Source organism: Hyaena hyaena, unplaced genomic scaffold, assembly GCF_003009895.1.
Source record: "Hyaena hyaena isolate Hyena2069 unplaced genomic scaffold, ASM300989v1 scaffold_13, whole genome shotgun sequence".
Classification (NCBI taxonomy): Eukaryota; Metazoa; Chordata; class Mammalia; order Carnivora; family Hyaenidae; genus Hyaena; species Hyaena hyaena.
The window spans coordinates 3,978,793-3,999,142 of record NW_024080645.1 but is presented as its reverse complement, the minus strand read 5'-3'; the positions used below and the strand labels follow the sequence as shown (position 1 = coordinate 3,999,142).

Genomic DNA, 20,350 nt, shown 5'->3' with positions numbered 1-20,350 from the left:
CAGGGCCTGGAGCCTGTTTTGGATTCTGTATCTCCCTCTCTCTGCCCCTCCCCTGCGGTCACTTGCTCACTCTCTAAAAAGTAAACATTAAAAATTTTTTTTAAAAATGCCAAAGAGTAAGTATGTGGGTAAAAAAAGGGAAACGATCTAAGTGTCTGCCTATAGGAGAATCGTCATAGAATCAACAGCAAATCCATAATATTAAATTAGTTTTTAATCTATAGTTACTGACCTGGAGTGATGTCTATCACACTATATTGCATGAACATAGAGTAATATATGTTGTGTGTGCGTACATAGAGACACACTTTTGTGAAAAAGGAAGAATACGTCTCTAATTTACATGTATCTGGGTGGGCGTGATAAAAGAGAAGCATACACAACAGGCCATGATCGCTGGATGAGTGCAGATTCTTCCTAGGTGCAGTGTGTCACCTTTTCATAACGTTTATTATTTTGTATACACACTGAACACATAATGAAGCAAATGTTAAAATAAAAACACATGCAAATGAAAGCGCTCTGGCCTTTAGCAATTAGAGCAGCTTTATTTATGTAATTCAGACCAAGGCTGGAGATCCTCAGGGAGTTCAAGGCACTGGCGGTGGAAAAAAACCATGAGATCATCATCACATCCCCCCTGAAGCTGTCTCAGGAGAAGTCACTGAAACCCGGAGAAAATCTAGCTGGTAATTAATACATGGGGCTCTGTGTGCCCTTAGAGACAGGAATGCAAACACCAACTGAGCCCATCAGCCCACGGGACGCTGGTGAAAGACCTGCGAGCTGCCTTTCTTGCACCCAGGTCAGCCCAGAGGTGCCCCACACCCCACTACTGCTTCAGAGGCGCACAGCCGACACTGACTCGCAGCCTGTAACGCGCCCAGCTTCGTGATGCGTGCTGTGCGAGTGCTGTCACTTCGTCCTCCAAGGGGGCAGTCAGGGAACGTCCTTGTGATTAACCTGCTTCTCCCATACCTTCTTGTAAAGCGAACAGTCTGGGGTGTAGTAACCACATCTCATTTCCACTTCTCTGCACTGAGGGCGCTGATAACCAGCTCCTCAGATAAGAATGTTTCTCTCGCACTTGTGGCTTCAGCAGCGTTCCAGGAGCTGAAGCTACTTCCTCCAACCCTGGCACATTCCTGATACCTGACACCTACTGATGAGACCCATGCAGCCAGCTTGACCCGGGGCCATTCTCTCCCAGAACGTCCACAGATTAAGCGATCTCTGCTACTGTCCCTATTTCCCTCAAAAGCTGCTCCTAGTAGAGGTCTACTTTAGGAAAGGAGGAAGTACTTGCTTAAGTCTGCCGTGGAGTCCAGCAGTATACTCTGTTTGAATCTGGTTGTTTATTTGGCTCTGTAATTTATCAGGAGCCGAAGAAATCTTTGTTTAGATCATTCAGAATACAAAGAATATGTATGAATTCTGAAGTAGTAAAACATCATTAACTCCTACCAATGTCAAGAATATTTACTCCTGGGGCCGCCTGGGTGGCTTAGTCGGTTAAGCGTCCGACTTTCGCTTAGGTCATGATCTCACGGTTCGTGGGTTCGAGCCCTGCGTCGGGCTCTGTGCTGACTGCCAGCTCAGAGGCTGGAGCCTGTTTCAGTCTGTGACTCCCTCTCTCTCTGACCCTCCCCTGCTCACGCTGTCTCTCTCTCTCTCCTAGAAATAAATTTAAAAAAACATTAAAAAAAAAAAAATTTACTCCTGTTGGCTTTAATTCATTCTAAATCAAAAGCCAGAGGACTGTAAAAGCATACATTTCTATATAGAGGAAAGACACTGAGGGACCCGTATAATTAGGTTTTTCCACACAGAATTAGCCAAAGCCTATTTAGTATTTCAAAATTCTTATTTATCCCAAATATGCTGCTTTGGTCAAAATAGAAGATACTGAAAGAAATCCCAAATAAGCTTTTCAGTGAATGGTTTATGATAGCTCAGTTTGTCTTAACTCTACCAAAGTAAGTGCTTTCACAAGTAATCTTTCCAGCTAATTGAAGTTATTAAATGGTACCTCTTATTTCGCACCTTTCCTAATGGAAAAAAAATTCCCTTTCACTATAAACAATAGTGCTAATTAAAAGAAGTCCAAGGCCAGGGCCACAGATTTCCATACACAGTTTGGATTAAATGAATCAAACAGAATTAGTCTAGGAAAAATTTCAAGGTGTGAAAATAACAGTAGTTGTTTTAGAAACAAAGTGTAGGACTTTTATTAGAGTTCAGAATTACGACATCAGTACTCTTCAGGGCCAAAAAGCATTTCCTTCTATTTTAGTATTCTAAATTTAAAACTGACATTTCATTACTCTTAATTTTATCATGAAGTTCTATGCTTTCTTTTAGGCAAATAAATTACAACGGGAAAACTACATCCTGTCTGTTAAGCATTGTATTATAAGGAAGGCAGCTTTGAAATCCAAAACCATGCTAGAAATCTCACCAGATATCTTTTTCCTATCTGGTTTCAAGAACTCCAAACTATACTCAGAGCTGTGAAGGATGGTTGTTAGTACTCTGGATAACCTCAGATCCTTCTAGCACTCAAAGAAAACAAAAACTCCTTGATCTCATGTCTCCAGCAAGCTGGTCTCCAAAGAATATTAATCTGAGGTGTTTCCATCCTTAGCATTCAACACTGTAAAATCAGGGATTTCCAAATCGCAAACGTGACTACTTTTTAGCTCAGTGTTTACATACATTTTCTTTGATATTTGAAATTTATTATTTTCTGAAAGATATCATTTCTTTTGCTAATTCATATATTAATTTACGTAAGAATCACAAGTCTTCACTCTCAGTGTCTCCTGCTCTCATCTCCTGTCACTTAACTCAGCATCCTTCATAGCCACGCTGTGCTTCACCACGCACCAAATCTGTCCTTCCCCCCACCCCCAATTGACTGAACGAACGTTTACGCAGCACCAGTCATGCACCACTGGGGGTATAAAGGTCATAGGCTCTAATTTCTACCTTAAGCTCTTCTATGTTTGGTCACTTATTTCAATGCTCACCCTGTGAAGAGTAGCACGGTGAGTATTCTCATTTTTCCAGGGCAGCAAATAAGCTGCATGTGTAAGTGATTTTCTCCAGGTCACACACCTTGTAAAAACAGGACTGGAAGCCAGGACTCCTTATGCTAATAATATATGCTATTAACAACAGACTGTCTACTCGAGATTAATTCCATTTGACACGATTCTAATTCTTCTCACTTTTAAATTACACTTTCTGTTAATGTTATTTTCTGTCTCTCCCACATGAAGCACAAACCATGTTTTTTTTCCTCTCCATTTTAAGCATATAGGGGACAGTCTAATGGTGACTGCGGTTTAAAAAAGAAAAGGAAAAACCACCACCATATAGGCTACTTAAGCAGAATGCAGAAATAACCTGTGTTAAAAGGATTCATCATATTTCCTAACGGGCTGAGTCTCAGGCCATCTGTGATCCTTCTGCATTAGTATTAAGAGATTTAAATACTATTAGAAAATAACCTTTCCTTTGAGCTTCCTGAGACCCATCCCTCACTCCAGCCCTGCCCCGTGGGCCCACAGGTCTCCCTAATCGTGCCAGAAGCTGGCATGGCAGCGGGCCTCCAGGACCCTGTTGTACAGCTACGGCTGGCTGCTGTCCCGGTGAGGCAGTGCCTGTGCTTTTATCGGTTGACATATAGTTTTTAATAACCCATCTGCCTTCAGACAAGACCCTGGGATGCAGTGAGGCAATCCTTAACTCTCTAGGCTAAATATCTGTGGGGCCCAGGTGCAGATGTAACAGCACTGCCTGTTGATGTAGTTAGAGGGGACAGGGAAAACCCTTATCTTACTGTTAAAATTTCATTTACTTCTGAGTGTGAAGACCTGGTTTTATTAGATCTTTTCCAATAAAACAGTTACTTAAAAGGTTCATCACATTAATGAACGGTCTAACTGCCAAAACTTACGGAAGAAAACTTGCTTTATCTTAAGTATTTTATTATTTGAGTAACACCGTCATAGTGGCCATTAAAATGATCTGAAACAAAATGATCAGCATAAAAGCACGTTACAGCGTCACCGTTATTTATACAAGAGGGAGCAGCAGAGGTGCACGTTTGCAAGCAGCTGCAACACTGCTGAGTTAGTCCACGTGAAACACCGGGACGGGAAGTCAGAATGCGGCGTTACGTACATACCGTTGAAAAGGAAAGGGGGACATTTACAGAGCTAAACTTCTGTGTAACGTGAGTTTTGATCTGCTGTGGTTAGGTTAGCAAAAAGCCTTACAGTTTGTATGAAAGGACCACGTGCCCTAACCTCACCCACCACTGGATCAAGACACTGAAATGAGAAGAGTTCCTTCCTTATTTTACAGCTTTATTCTTGACATTCTTCTAAAAGGAGACAAACGATTGTGGAGCTGACTCATACCTGGAGTAAGGAATCATAAACACTCATAACAACCCGCTCATAACAACAAAAGCCAACTACAGTTATTTTTACCTTTCAGCTGCTGAGGTCACGTACAACACAGTACAAGTAAGCACAGCTGTGCATTCACAAGTTGACTCTACTAACCTCTGCAAAAATTTAGGAATGAGCACATCTCAGTAAATGGATACTTCCTTAACTTACAAAGTAAAATCAAGCAGGGGTGCCTAGGTGGCTCAGTCGGTTAAGCGTCGACTTCGGCTCAGGTCATGATCTCATGGTTTGTGAGTTTGAGCCCCACATCAGACTCTGTGCTGACAGCTCGGAGCCTGGAGCTGCTTCAGCTCCTGTGTCTCCTTCTTTCTCTGCCCCTCCCCCACTCCTGCTCTGCGCCTCTCTCTCAAAAATTAACATTACAAAAATTTAAAAAAACAACAAAGTAAAATCAAGCATTTTCTACTTTAAAACTTTTATTTCTGTGTAAAACAAAGACAGAACTCCTGGAGATCAAACAAAGAAAACACACACCAAGTTCAAAACACTGTTAAATCATGAAACAAAGAAGAAATCTGAGGTAGAAGTCAGGTAATATAATCCACAACCTTTTTAGGGGAGTACTTATTCCCAGCAACCAACATGTCTCTGGTAAGAACTCATTAAAAAAAAAAAACAAAAACTAAAAATAAGTTCCAAAAGTTAATAATCCTCTTTGAAATCAGATGTAAAAACTATGACCAACAGAAGATACAAACTTTTGTCACATTAACAGAGTAAGTGGTAGCTGCTGCTGTTTCCATCAGTAGTAGCCATAGGGAGGCCGTTGGTTGTAACCATAATGTCCGTACTGGTGGGGGTAGTAAGGCTCTTGTCTGTGCTGCGGGTAATTGTTACCCCAGGATCGTCCGTGCCACTGATTGGATCGATTGTCACTTGGCCACCCCCGTCTGCTATCCCTACCTCTAAACTGTCTGTTATCTTGCAACCTACAACAGCAAAACAAAAAAAGTTTTATACTTCCCTTTTAAAAGACATAAACGACAAATCTATCCTGGTGCATTTTAGTTCTCAATCTAATACTCAGGGCACAGAGAAAAGAAAAGAACATTCTTCTCCGCAGAATGTTATAGCACCAGTTACTCAAAACATTCCCAAGATATAAATCATTCTTCCGGTATTCTGCTGCGTACACTTTGCAGAGAAATAGGCAGACCACAACACAAAACACAAAACAATAGGGCAGTTCTCAAGCTGAATTCTATCCAACTGTACAAAAGCAGTATGGTAATTTATTCCTTTTATCTACTTTGAATTATTAAGTAGACATCATTTCTATTGTATAAATTTCTTTCTAAAGTATAAGCCAAAGACAGTACCTACTTTATGGAATCTAACACAGAGTTTTATAGAAGACTCCGGGTTTTTAAAGTATATTTGCAAAGAAAAGAAAATGTCAGTGCACAGAAAGAACATTTTAAGAAAGAACATTAAAACATGCACAACTCAACAGAAGGAAAAACTATACGGTGCCAACAAAACACTAAGGCAGATATTTACTGGCCACGTGCTCTGTGTGGGCAGTTAGGCGGCACCAGGCATAGCGAACAAAAACCTTGGTCTCTGCCCTCACTGGCCTTGTGGGCAAACAGATTCAAGCTGTCCTCACCCACATCAGCCACCCGCAGGTGCCATCTGGTGATACATACCGATTGCCTCGATTTCTCTGGTTCCCGCCAGCTCTGCTATTCCACTCCTCCACGATCGGAGGGGACTCGGGGGGGCGTTTCAGGTATTCCTGGTACTCTCTGTCGTCTTCTGTGAATCTGCTGGCGAACATCTCTTCAAAATTTGGAACAGCTTCAGAAGCGTCGGTCATCCTGAAATTCTGAACAGTTTTTAATATAGTTCTATGAGGACTTTTTTTTAAAAAGTCACATTATCTTACCAGATAGTGAAAAACCAAGAAGTGAACAATTTTAGGCAGGGTATTCATAAACGTCTTTGTGTACTTTTAAACTTAAGGCAGTTTTAAACATTCAATTCAGTACTCCTTGGTTTCTGTAATAAAGACATTGTACTAACTGGGCACCTAGGCTACAAAGATGAACAATATATCATGGTCTCTACCCCTAGAGAGCTATGGTCTATAGTGTAAGACAGACGTGGTATAAATCTAAAGGGAGGAACAGTCAATGTCAAGAAATGAAGTTGGAAAAATAGGCAGGGATCAAACTGTGAAAAACTGTATTCGACACAAACAACTGTGCGCTTATGCTGGTAGGAAATGGGGAATCCTAGGTGGTTTAAGCGGGGAAGTCTTCAGAGCAAGCTATTTAGAAGGATCACTTTTCTAACAGGGCAGAGAACAGATCAGCTAGGACAGACCAAAGGCAGCTTACTGCACTACGGAGGGCTCAACGTGAGGTAGCAACTGTGAGAACAGTTTTGTAAGAATTCCAGGAGAAATTAATCACTAACTAGATGTGTGGTGGGGGGAGATAAAGGATAACTTCCAGGCTTCTAGCCAAATGACTGGATGGACTACGGTGCCATGGGAACCACAGGAAGAAGGGTGGGCGAGGATCCACAAGAATGTGAAGTTGGTTATGTGTGCCCATCCACACGGAGCGTCAGCTCACAGTTACCTATTTGGGACTGAGAAGTAGGTGAGCTTCCTCAAGAAGACTATCAAGAGTATCAGAATCCTGGAGAACACCGAAGTATTAAGGAAGTTGAAGATAAAGAAAACACACGCAGGTAAGACCCAGAAGAGCTTACTTAGCACAGAAGGCAAGAGAACGAAGAGTGAGTCCTCAGCGTGGAACAGAACAATGATAGAACCAGAAAGAGAGAACGAGCTGGAGCTGGCCATTAGGAGGTGGTTATTTTGGAGGACTAGGGACTGAAACAGGACTGCAGTTCAATGAAAAGTAACTGGAAGGTAAGGAAGGAGAAATCTACACTGGCTACAGACTAAGTTTTCAAGAGGCTTCGCTGAAAACGAGAAAAAAGGGCAGTAGCTAAAGGGTTACTGGAAGATGATCTCCTGTTTTTCCCAGGACAAAGTACCTGAGGTTAGGTTTACAGGAAAAGAAAAAAGAACCAGTAAAAAAGTGAAAGACTGAAAATACAGGAGACACATGAAAATGGAAAGGCAAATAGGCATTTAAATGAACAGCTACTCAAGTTTAGGGCACTTTATGATGGCATCCAATGAGCTCCTATACTGTGACAAAATGAACACTATAGAAACTGTCTAATGGCTAAAAACCAAGTCTGTATGAGCTGGGCTTCCCAGGCCCATTATGATTCGTTCAAGCAGTATTTCTTCACCTACATTCTCCGAAAGCCCTCTCCTTCTAAAGATTTGGCTTAGACGACAAAAGGCCTCATCCTCGAGAGGCCAGGGGACAAAGAGTTCACTTCTTTTAAACTTTATCCAAGACGGGGAGGCCAGCCAGTCGGCGTTCTGTAGGGAGCCCCCACCTACTGGTCAGGACCCCCATCCCCACCTTTCCTAACCCAGCCAGACTTCATCTTTCCACTCTTTGCCTCAAGCCTCCTAAACAGCTGTTTCATGATCTGGGATATATGTGACATCATACTAAAACTTTCAGATCGGACATCCTAAAGTTATTTTCTTCCTGTATCACTTCACCTTACAATAAAACTTTTTGACAAAGACACATGAGAGTGGAAGACCGTTTCTTCGTGAGTTTGTTTTCCCCCCAAATCCCTCAAAGTTGTAACGCAAATAGTTACAACTCCACCCTCATGCCAACATTAAACCAAGACCATGTGTGCGTGCAAGACGCGGTACCAGACGTTTCCTCTTTCAGGCCGCTGCTCTCAGACCTTCGGCTTTCTCAGATGTCAATTCTCAGCCCAAGTTCAGCCAATGACAGTCGTGCCTGGATTTCTATAGGATCCCAGAAACCACCAGATGACCCATACCCACCCAGATGGGGAGCAGAACTTAGAAGGCAAGGCCAAAATGCCACTCTGTTTCTATGTTCTCCTACGGCCCCCTTCTCACAAGTAAACATCTCTATCACTACTCATTAGGATGAAATTCAAAGAGATTTTTAATCGATCTGAGCTTTACTTACCCCAGACTCTGAGGCAGTTGTACTGTTTAATGTTTATGTTGTTTCGATCTGGGGGAGGGGAGACAAACACTTGAGTCTCTGGAAGGAAATCTACAAAAGGGGGGGAGGTGCGGGGGCGGTGAGGGCGAGGAACACAAGGGCCTCAGCGAGCGAAGGGGCTGGACTGAAGCGCTCCGGACACTCGCAACGCTGGCAGGAAAGCGACAACAAGCGGCCAGACGCGCTGCGGCGAGCGCGGGGCCTTCCCAGCGCAGAGGCTGGTTCAGGCCCGCCCGGGCACAAGTACGGGCTCCCCGGTGGGGGGCAGGGGCTCAGCCTTCCAGGCCGGGGCTCGAACACAAGTAAAACCGCGCGGCGCCCCGGCTGCAGGCGAGCGCCCTTGGGGCTGACTGACCACGGGGGGCTTCTGCTGCCCGGGGAACGCGCGCCGGCTTCCCAGGCCGCTCTCGGGGCGCGCGGGGCCCGCCAGGCCTGCTCCCTCCCCAGACGCGAGGCCGAGTGGAGGCCACTCGGCGCGGCCCTCCGGGCTCCTTGCTCCCCGATCGCCCGCCGAGGGCCGCGTCTGCCCAGCTCGGGCCGCACCCCGCTGGCCACCCGCGCAGGAGCACCCACCTCCGGCCCACAGCGCGGCCACGGGATCGGCCGCTACTTCAGCAATACAAGGTAACAGCCGCTCGGGCCACAAGCCGACAGCCGCTTGACTTCCGCTTCCGGAACGCCAGCGCGGGGCCGGCCTGCCAAGTCTCGCGAGATCGCGGGCCCACGGTGCAGCTTCCTCCCGGTTCCTCGGTCTCCCGAGCCCGGCGCCGAGCGCGGTTGGGGTCTCGCCTGGGGGTGGGGAGAGGGGTGCCCACGTGCGCTCTCAGCCCGCTCTCCTGGACCGGACACCGCTGTGCGTGAGGCCCCGCGCCTGGGGCCGGCGACGGGCGGGGACGTACGCTGAGGAAATGTGCGGGGAGGGGAGGGGGACGCCCTCTGGCCGCCCGCTCCCGGGTCCGGCGAGGCCACGGCTTCCGCCCCTGCCTGCCAGGCCTCGCTCGTAGGGTGTCCGCAGTCCGTTTTGTGCCCGTTTTTCCCTACGCCCTTCTCCCCCGGCTGCAGTGAAGTCGTCAGTGCCCGGCTGGCTGCCTCCAGGCGCCGTGGCCCCACCGGTGCCGGGGTCCCAGACGTGACCGCCTCCGCCCTCGCAGCTGGCCTTCGGGCTGCGCCCCCCGCCCCTTGTTAGGATCACCGCCAGTTTCTGCTTGGGAGCTTTGACGTCCGCAGTTGGTGCCGCTTCCCCGTACTTGCTCCTGTCAGCTGACGGGAGCCGTAGGTCCTCCCCCCGCAGTCATCGCGGCATCCGTCCCTCCTTACCCGCCGCCTGCACCCGCTCTCGTCCTCGCCCTCGGCGGGCAAGGGCAGGACTTCCCGGCCCTACAGCCCCCTTCGGCTGTGAGTAGGGGTCTTCCCGGGTCCCCTGTTTAAGGGCCTAATTTGTGAACTTGAATTCAAAATTCAGACTTTGTTGGGGCGCCTGGGGGGCTCAGTCGGTTGAGCGACCGACTTCCGCTCAGGTCACGATCTCTCGGTTCGTGGCTTCGAGTCCCGCGTCGGGCTCTGCGCGGACAGCTCGGAGCCTGGAGCTGCTTCACATTCTGTGTCTCCCTCTCTCTCAGACCCTCCCCTGCTCATGCTGTCTCTCCCTCTCTCTCTCTCTCTCTCTCTCTCAGAAATAATTTTTTTTTTTTTAAATTAAGACTTTATTTTCTGCTGTTCCCGTTTCCTCCTCCCTTGTCGGTGGGGAGCCAGACCATCTGAAGCCCCTCCTGCCCCCCTCCCTTTACCTTCCAAAAATTGCTCCTGGCTCTTTCTCCTTAGGAACACCCTTCCCTCCCCATCTTACACTGTTGAAATTCTGTCCATTCTTTAAAGCCAAATAGTGACCTCTCCATCTAGCAATAAATTCTCTTTCTACTGAATGTCCATCATACTTTCAAAACCGTTCTTCATATATTCATTCCGTTATTATCACTTTCTAGTTTTGAACTAAAATTGGGTGTACAGTTCATCCCCCTACTAGACCATAAACAGACCTCGATCATCCTGCATCCTGGAATGGGTAACACTGTGCTTTGTATAAAGTGAGCACTCGGTACATGCGGAATGAATGTGAAGCTGCGAACATTCCAAGCCATGCTTTCGAAACACGGAGCTAGTAAAAGTGCCTGGGATGGACGAGGAGCTGGGACAGTCTTCACCCCCCTTGGATAGTGAAGGTGAGAGGCGGAAGAGCAGGTGGAATAACTGAGTAACGCTCTCCTCAGTAGCTGAGTGGATGGTTGGGGGAAAGGATTGTAAGCTTGAGCAATGGGGACGGAAAAGGGATAGCCATAGGGTGCATTGATTTTTTTTTTCTTTTTAATTTTTATTTTTGGGAGAGTGCGAGTGGGTCAGGGGGAGTAAGAGGGGGACATAGGATCGGAAGCGGGCTCTGAGCTGACAGGCTGACAGCAGTGATCCCCGTGTGGGGCTCGAACTTGCAAACAGCATGATCGTGAGTGGAAGTCGGACACTCAAGTGACTGAGCCCCTCAGGTGCCCCTAGAGTGAATTGGTTTTAGGACAAAAACGAGCTCAGAGCTTAAACAGACTTGGAGAAAACGAGATGGCTGAAGACAGAGAGGTCACGGCCCAATATGTAAATGTGTGAGTCATCCATGAAGAAACAACAGATGAAATCCTCAATGTGTATGATCTTCCAACAGAGAAAGTATTTATAGAGAAGAGCAGAAGGCCAAGGCCTACGCCACAGGAAACACTCATATTTAGGAAAGAAGGAATAGGAAATATAAACTTGAAGAAAAGATTAGAATAATGCATGGTAGCAATGTAACAGTGGAAAAACTCAGAAAACTGCTTCCCCACCTGGTATCAGGAGTCAGGGAGGGTATATGGAAAAAAGAGGGCTGTTGAAGAGCAGTTTGCCGGCTTCCTTGTGACTTTATTGTACTATTTCTAGGTAACGAGGACTTGCCCAGGAAAGAGTGTATTTCTTGAATTTCGTACGCACTTAGGAGCTTCAAGCCTCTCAGACTTTCTGTGAAGAACTGTAGATATTCTAACCAATTTCAAATGAAACTATTTCTGCCCATAGTGTTTTCTTATATTCCGATATTTTATCAGTTTTGTATCTCATTTTCTAGCATCATTAGGGAATAATTTGTTCCATGAAAAGGAATTTTCCAGATAACTGACATTTAGCCTTTACACATTAAAATGTTTTCACCGGAACCACTTAAAAATTTTTTTAATTTATTTTTGAGAGAGAGAGAGCATGAGCAGGGGAGGGGCAGAGAGGGAGACACAGACTCTGAAACAGGCTCCAGGCTACGAGCTGTCAGCACAGAGCCTGACGTGGGGCTCGAACCCACAAACCGTGAGATCATGACCTGAGCCCAAGTTGGACACTTAACTGACTGATCCACCCAGGTGCCCCTCACTGCAACTGCTTTTGATAGAAATGTACATAAAACATAGTACTTCTCTGCCATGAACATGGCATATGGGCCATAATTTAAACTGTGCTTGGCAACTAGAGCTGTTCCAGCATTGATTAGTATACTCTGCTGGATAGCAAAGTCCTTGGCCCTGTGGACACATCTGGAAGAGTCTGCCCTATGTTAGTTGACTTTTTTTTTGACCTCTGTTAGTGTTCTGTCTCAATGGCTTTTCTTCAAGCAACTGTAAATTACCCTCATTTTACCCATAATTTCAAGCCTCACATCGACCCAGTGATCTGGAGGCAGAACACACCAGCGGACGTCCCCGGGGAATCCTGGCCGCAAAGGAGTCCTTTCAGGGGCTGTGAGCGACTTTGGACAATGACCACATTAAAGATGACAAAACCGAGGCTCCAGTGGTGATGCAATTGGTTCAAGGCCACAGCTGGTAAGTGGCAGCAGGATTTGGATCAAGTGCTGTTCCTTCCACAGTGAAACACTGTCTTCTCCTTTTCCCTCCCTGCTCCGCACCTCATGAGCCACGTTACCCAGCTTTGCTGTGGCACAGCCCAAGCTCTTCCACTCCAGAAGCCACATGGAGCCACGGAAGGTGGGACTCTGCCCCTGTGGCCTCCCCACCAAGAAGTGCAGCCAGGACCACGTTCCTATTTCCTCACATTCCTCGCCTTCTAAGAATTCATTTTAATTTTTTAATTCATTTTTATTTTTAGAGAGCGTATGAGCAGGGAGAGATGCAGAGAGAGAAAGAGAGAGAGAGAGAGAGAGAGAGAGAATCCTAAGCAGGCTCCACGCTGTCAGCACAGAGCCTGACTCGGGGCTCGATCCTGCCAACCATGAAGTCATGACCTGAGCTGAGATCAAGAGTCAGATGCTCAACTGACTGAGCCACCCAGGCACCCCTCGTTTTTTGTGTGTTGTTTTTTTTTTTTAAGCTAATGCTCTGGGAGATGAAATGACTTCTCCAAGATCCTAGAATTGGTCAGGGCAGAAGGGGAGCTGAAAACTTGAGGCTTTCCTCGTGGATTTAACAAATATCTTTTGAGTATGCATTAGATGCCGGGTACTATTCTGAGTCCTGGAAACATCCATGAGTAAGGATAAAAGCCCTGCCCTCAGGGGGCTTCCATTCTAGTGGGGAAGATGAACAGGTGGAAAAGTGAACACGAAGGAGAATTGCAGGGCAAGAGGACGGAGGGCAATGAGCGGCCACTGTGGAGAGCCTCACCAGGCAATGTGTGAGCGCATGGTGTTCATCTCAGCCCCTTTCCTTGTAAGGTGGAGCCCCTCACACTTTGCCCGATCAGGAATGTAAAAAGTGAAGTACTTCGTTTATTTTTAACATCTGTTTCTTTCATAGTGAGTAGAGGAATCTCTCATTTCTGGGACAAGAAAGATAGGGCTTACCTTGTAGGTCTTAGACTGTGCCCAGTGGCAAAATTGAATTTCTGTATCTATAGCTTGAGTTGGAATTACAGACTCACAAATGGTCTTTCTGTCTTTTTTTTTATTTAAAAAAAATTTTAGTGTTTATTTATTTTTGAGAGAAAGAGACAGAGTACAGGCAGGGGAGGGGCAGAGAGAGAGGGAGACAGAATCTGAAGCAGGCTCTGACTCTGAGCTGTCAGCACAGACCCTGACACGGGGCTCGAACCCACGAACCGTGAGATCATGACCTGAGTCTAAGTCGGACGCTTAACCAACTGAGCCACCCAGGCGCCCTTTTTTAATTTTTAAAAACATTTATTTATTTTTGAGAGAGAGAGAGAGTGTGAGCAGGGGAGGGACAGAGAGATAGGAGACACAGAATCCGAAGCAGGCTCCAGGCTCTAAGCTGTCAGCACAGAGCCCGATGTGGGGCTCAAACTTGTGAATCTTCAGATCGTGACTTGAGCTGAATTCAGACACTTAACCGACTGAACCACCTTTCCCTGCCCCACCCCAAGCCCCCACCCCATCCATACGCACACTGACCATCTTGCACAGAGCCAACCACATGGCTAGAACCCAATAAATAAGTTCCTAAACAAGAATTAAATGATGATCGCCTTCCACTCACTTTTTCAGACCTAGGCTAATGTCAGCATGTTTCCCTGCTCGATTTTATCTTCTGCAAAATGGGAATAATAATCCTCCCTACTTCTCTGCCTCATGAGGTTATTATAAGAATGAATTACTGCATTTATAAAGTGCTTTAGGCTCAAGTGAAGAAAGATGCTATGCAGATGCTAGTGATAATTAGTCATTATATGTTACATAAATATTTAATCGCCAAGAAAACATTTCAGGTTATATGAGGCATCGGTTCAGATTCACATCTGTACTGCTATGACTTTAATTACACAGAATTGTTCTGATCAGAGATTACAAGGTCCTAATGCAGTTCCGCCCCTCAGTGTCACCTTCCCATGTGAGGAGTCCTTTGTGTGGGGGACTTTTTTCTGTGGGAGTGTAGGAAGCAAGCCAATGCTGGCTAGTTTGCAACCTGAGTTTTAAGTTTTTGTAAATTTTTTTTTAAGGTTTGTTTATTTTTGAGAGAGAGAGCATGAATGAGGAGGGGCAGAGAGAGAGAGACAGAATCTGAAACAGTCTCCAGGCTCCGAGCTGATGGTACAGAACCCAGTGTGGGGCTTGAACCCACAAATCATGATACCTGAGCCAAAGTCTGATGCTTAACCAACTGAGCAACCCAGGTACCCCTTAAAATATTTTTTAAATGTCTATTTATATATTTTGAGAGAGAGAGCAGGGGAGGGACAGTGGGAGAGAGAGAATCCCAAGCAGGCTCCGCACCATCAGCACAGAGCCCAGTGCAGGCTCCATCTCACAAATCATGAGATCATGACCTGACCCAATGTCAAGAGTTGGACATTCAACCAACTGAGCCACCCAGGAGCCCCCGAGTTTTACTATTTCCCATGGAAGCCAGTTGGTAGCCTCGAAGAAATCACAGAAGAGGGACAGGCCCGCAGTCTTGGGAAAGAAGAGGCTGTGAATTGGGCTCAATAATTTGGAACTCAAGTCTCGAAGATCTGTGATTGTGACATGAAGGTTTCTCCTCTCCTTTCCCCGAAGGCTGGTATGTAAATAAGGGCACAGGTTGTGTTTTCTAAGTGGAGGTGATTTGGCTTCAAGTTGTGCAGTATCCGCCTGATTCGACTCTGCCTGTCCGTGACGGCTTTCGTCTCTAATGTGTCTCTAATGTCCATCGTTTGCTTTGCCCGGCTGCTTCTCTGCCAGCTCTCATGATCTGCCTCAGTCTTGTTCCCACCTGCCTCTTCGTAGGCATGTGGATGAAGGTCCCATAGAAAGGACCTCGGAAATGTGCAGAGAGGCCAAGGGACCTGGCCAGTTTCACTCCCCTCCCCTCCACGCCGCCATGTGCTTTTCTCCAGGTAGTTTCCCAGAATCTCTTTCACGGAGGAGAACAGTTCTAAGCCCCTGGAAGCAGCACGAGCAAGTCAGGATCTTTATCTGAGGGTCAACTTCTGCATCTTCCCACTTCCAGGAGGTCCCCACCCAGGGTCTTGACGGCCTTCTTGTCTTTGATGACGAGGCGGCCTGTACTGACCTCAGGTGAAGCCAGCCTTGTCTAGTGATCTGCCCAAAGGAAGGTCCAGGGGCGCCCGGGGGGCTCAGTCAGCTAAGCATCCGACTCTCGATCATGACTTCTCGGTTCGTGAGCTCAAGGCCCATGTCAGGCTCTGCACTGACAGCACGGAACCTGCTTGGGATTGTCTGTCCCTCCACTGAGCGCACATGTTTTCTCTTTCTCAAAAAATACACTTTTTTAAAACTTTTAAAAATGTTTGTATTTTTAAGAGACAGAGTGTGAGCAGGGGAGAGGCAGAGAGAGAGGGAGACACAGAATTCGAAGCAGATTCCAGGCTCTGAGCTGTCAGCACAGAGCCCAACACGGGGCTCGAACCCACAAACCATTAGGTCATGATCTGAGCCGAAGCGGGACGCTTAAGTGACTGAGCCACCCAGGTGCCCCCCACCCCTAAAATACATATATTTTATAAAAAAGAGAAAGGTCCAAATTATTTCTCGTTCTGCAGATAGAGTTGAGACTTCTGTCTCAGTTCCCTCCATTTCCCAATCCCATACCTATGGTGTGACTGCTTCCCGCCCCTTTCCACCTCTTGTCTGCCAGCGTCTTGCTGCTGCTGTGCCTTTGATCAGTGCGCACCCTGCTCTTCCGGTCTGTGCTCCTGCAGTCACTCCTTCCATCTTCTCTGTTTTCAACTGCCCCCCTTGACCAGCTCCCCCCGCCCCCGCCCCCACCGCGTAAACTTGCTCAAGTTTCTGTCTCAAAACAAAACCGATACCCTGTCCTCAATCCTGTGTCCTCTGAACATCTCGGATCTCCTTTCCCCACGCGGCGCATCCCTGACAGAGAGCCCTCCACACCTGCAGTAGCACTTCGCCCCCCCTTTCTGTCCCCAGTTAGGCCACTGAAGCCACTCTGGCAAAGCTCACTGGGACAGACCTGAGCTGGGGCCAAACGCAGTGACTTCAGTTTATTTAACGTCTGTGACGCTTTCCTCTGTCTCCTCCCCACACCTTCTCTCCTCGTTTCCAGGTTTCTCAGGATCCTCCTCCACCCCAGGTCACTGCCTCCGCTCTGCCTCCTCCTTTCCTCTACTTTATCTGAGCTCTAGACTCATAAATACTCCTGCCTGCTAGAAATTTCTGTCTGCTTATCTGACCCGCACCTCCAGCACACGTCCACATGTGAGTTCATCTTTCTTCCTGGACCTGTTCATCCACCTCAGGCTCTGCTTCTGGACGCCGTGTCCCTCCCAGTTACCCGCAGCGAAAGCCGGCGGCCGTCCTGGACTTCTCCCGCCCGCTACCCCCACGCCGTCTCCCCCCGTGCCCGGGGTCCTCAGCTCCTGACCGTCTCTTCTGCCACTGGTTCTGACCCTCCTCCTTCCCTATGCAGACCGGGCGATAGCCTCTAACGAGGCCTGTACCCGTCTTTGCTCCCTGCCAGACACCAGGCACCTGTCCACCCCGCTGCTGGGTGTTCTTCTGTAATTATTATGAAACCTACAGAAAGGAATTGATAAGGTATAGCGAATTCTTGTGTACCAGCCAGCTCAAGTAGGTTCTTTCTTTTTGTTTATTTATTTGTTTTGAGAGAGAGCACGGGGGAGGGACAGAGAGAGAGAGAGAATCCAAGCTGATAACACAGAGCCCCACTTGTGGCTCGATCCCACAAACCATGAGATCATGACCTGAGCCGAAAGCAAGAGTCGGACGCTTAACCAACTGACTGAGTGCCCCAGACTAGGTTCTTTCCAGAACACAAACCTGATTACATCTATCCCTTGATTGACTCACCTTTCACGGGGTCCTGATTACTTCTAGGACACACTCCAAGCTGCTGAGTGTGGAATTCCAGTCCAGTAAGATCTAGCTCTGTCCTTTCCGGCCAGCCTCATGTGCCACGCTCCCTGAGTGCACGAAATGCACAGCCACGTCAAAGTGTTTCAGGATCCCGAAGGTCTTTGTGTTGTGTTGTATCTGTGCTGTCCATTCCATTTGCAGTGCCCTCCCCACTCTGGCCCCCCCGTAAGCCTTAGCCCATTATGGCCTCCTCGGGGGGGGACTTCCTCAGCGCACCCCTCTCTGCCCCCACCTCCGGGGAGAACCGATGATCCCTTCCTGTACGTCTTCAACGCATATAGTCACGTCTGACTAAATTATAAATTCCTAGAGGGTAAGACTGTCTCTTTCGCATCTTTGGCAATTAGCTTGGAGCCTGGTGACCTGATATGTCATTCGTGCTCAGTTAATGTTTACTGATCTGGCCCCTACCTTCCTCTCCAGTTTTAGATTTGACCAATCTTTTCCCACTTACTTTCTCCCCTGCTCAGGAAACGCTCAACCATGTATAAAGTCTCCGCCCCCGGCCTGTGCACAGCGTGTATGTCCCCTGGACACCCCCTTATCGGGTGCCCATGTCACCTTGTAGAACCTGATCTCCCTGCTAGGATATAGGTGCTGGGAGCCCGAGGACCTCCTGAGCCGTCTCTGCCTCCCCAGCACCCAGTACCCGGCGCCCGGCCCTGGGGCCGGCACTCACGGCGGAGCAGAGCGATTGTGAGCCCCCAAGTGAAGGAGTTAGGCTCGCTGGTTCCCAAGTCCTCCAACTCCCAAGCTGTATGATTGGAGGTTCCAAAAGCTGTGACACAATCATGACATAATCTGCAAGTTCTCTCCCAACAGGTGGCCCGAGCAGTGGAAATAGATGCAGTTGGCAGTTGGCAGATGCAAAGGGAAACACTTGACGGTGAGTCAGAATGAAGGTGAGCACCCCACGGGGTCGGGAACATCGGCCCAACAGCGTGCGCGGGAGGTCACAGGCCCCGGCTGCGCGCTGCTCGGCTCCACATGCCCCTCGGTGACACGTGTGCCTTCAGAGCTTCTCTGAAAGACGTCTGACAAGTTCCCCGTGACTAGGCCCTCATGGGCTGGACACGACCTGAAAGTACATTATTTCTCTGTAGTGAACATTACTTCCCCCACTCTTTTGGCATTTCACTTTAATTTGCTCATTTTTGTAAACTGTCACACAAAGTTTAGTCATTTATTTAACATGTGGTTTCTGTTCAGATCGAACTCTAGGAAAAAAACCCAGATCTAAAGACTTTTTAGGACTTGTGACCTTGCTTGGTTTTTTTATCGCTCCATATGCATCTACCATTTCCAGCATATTTCTAGGCTAACTGTTTGGGGGAATGGAGAGAAGTGACAAAATGTGGAACACAATCTCGGGACCTCGTCGAAGAGTCAAGCAGAAGATGGTCATGTTGTGGCATGCGCGTGATGGACGACAGAACGCGGGAACCCCATGCAGTGCAGGGAAAGATGCTCCTAGCGGGACACCTAAGTGTAGACCGGCTTCCGGATGAGAACTCAGAGCAAAGTAAAATTAACCCAAAGATATTTAGGGAAGGTGGCGGGTCTCCAGCAAGCGCTCGAACACACACACACACACACACACGCACACACACAGCCCGTGCACAGATTTGGGGTGTGGACGATGGGGACAGGCTACTCTTTCTTGAATATTCTTCAGAGCCAGACTCCAAGGCTTCTCCATTTACCTTCAGGCCGACTCACACAGCTCTGTCCCACCCTCTGTTCCCAGACCGCCCCCCAGACCTGCTGTGTCACCTCATCCCTGCCGTGTTTGGAATGTGAGTTGTGACCTCCACCGACTTGGGGAAATGCGTGTCTCTCTTTGACTTCAGCAAATTCCAGTGTTGAGGGTTGACTCTGTTTTCCCTCCAGGCCAGTTGGCGGGCGGGGGGGGGGGGTAGTGCCCCCTCCCATGGGTGAGTGGAGAGCCTTTGCTCTATGGGGATCTTTAGCATTTTTTTTTTTTACTTTAACAGTTTTTTTTTTTTTAATGTTTATTTATTTACGTAGAGAGAGCGAGCAGGGGAAGGACAGAGAGAGGGAGACAGAATTCCAAACAGGCTCCATGCTGTCAGCGCATAGCCTGACGTGGGGCCCAAACTCACGAACCATGAGATCATGACCTGAGCTGAAATCAAGAGCCGGATGCTTAACCGCCTGAGCCCCCCCAAGTGCCCTGAGATCTTGAGCGTTTTAGGGTGGGAGGGGCTTTGGCTTCCCTAGCAGGCCGACCTGAGTGACTGTCGCCAAGAACAAGGCTCGGTTTCCTTATTTCTAAAATGAGGTGATAACGATTGATATTTTCCACCGCGGAGATGATGATAATAAAGGCTAAGAAATGTTAGTTAGTGCCCCACACCTCCCTTGAGGTTTCCCAAACCGGAGTGAAACCAGCTCCGACCTGGCTGGTTTGATCAGGGACGCGTTGTGATGCAAACACTGGGCCACAGCCTTGTGACACCTGTCACCTGTCACGAACGCTGCTACCTATGCTGTTCACTGAGCACGGACTGCATGCCAGGTTTTGGCTAGTGCTCTGCACCCACATTATCTCGTTATCCTCAGAGCAGCCCACCGAGGCCGAGAGCTGTCTTGTTCAAACAAGGCTTGGGCGTGCCAGGTGACCTGCCCGAGCTTGCCCAAGCAGCAGGGAACCCACCCTCTCCTTCCCAGGGACAGGCCACCAGAGAAGCTAAGGAACAAGACGTGTGAGCTGGCGTTTTGGGGAGTCAGCTGTCCGACAGGCCAGTTGGGGTGGCCCTCTGTGGTTGAGAAGTGAGACTCCAGGTGTTTGCGGCAGCGAGCGAAGCAAGTGGCGTGTGCTTTCATGTGAAACCACTCGAGCTGGAACATGGAGTCTGTCAGGTATCGCGTGACAGTGGAGA

General features: G+C 47.9%; 1 protein-coding gene and 1 long non-coding RNA gene across 5 annotated transcripts; one reads left to right on the top strand and one right to left on the bottom strand.

Moving 5' to 3' along the window:
* Window positions 1–4,879: 4,879 nt before the first annotated feature.
* RAMAC (RNA guanine-7 methyltransferase activating subunit) lies at window positions 4,880–9,228 on the bottom strand. 3 transcript variants are annotated; one of them, XM_039216489.1, is made up of 4 exons: window positions 9,146–9,228; window positions 8,534–8,581; window positions 6,131–6,309; window positions 4,880–5,410 (listed from the first exon to the last, which is right to left on the bottom strand). In XM_039216489.1, the coding sequence occupies exons 3-4, from the start codon at window positions 6,298–6,300 to the stop codon at window positions 5,224–5,226; spliced, it is 357 nt and encodes a 118-aa protein (XP_039072420.1). In that variant the 5' UTR covers window positions 6,301–6,309; window positions 8,534–8,581; window positions 9,146–9,228; the 3' UTR covers window positions 4,880–5,223. The 3 variants fall into 3 exon arrangements, with proteins under 3 accessions (XP_039072420.1, XP_039072414.1, XP_039072428.1); XM_039216483.1 differs by having other exon boundaries at window positions 8,534–8,623; window positions 9,146–9,220; XM_039216497.1 differs by lacking the exon at window positions 8,534–8,581 and having other exon boundaries at window positions 9,146–9,223.
* A 159-nt stretch (window positions 9,229–9,387) lies between these two features.
* On the top strand, window positions 9,388–19,248 carry LOC120219653. 2 transcript variants are annotated; one of them, XR_005525347.1, is made up of 3 exons: window positions 9,388–9,967; window positions 18,270–18,333; window positions 18,754–19,248. It is a non-coding gene; the product is annotated as an uncharacterized LOC120219653 (long non-coding RNA). The 2 variants fall into 2 exon arrangements; XR_005525348.1 differs by having other exon boundaries at window positions 18,270–18,969; window positions 19,157–19,248.
* The last annotated feature ends 1,102 nt before the right edge of the window (window positions 19,249–20,350 follow it).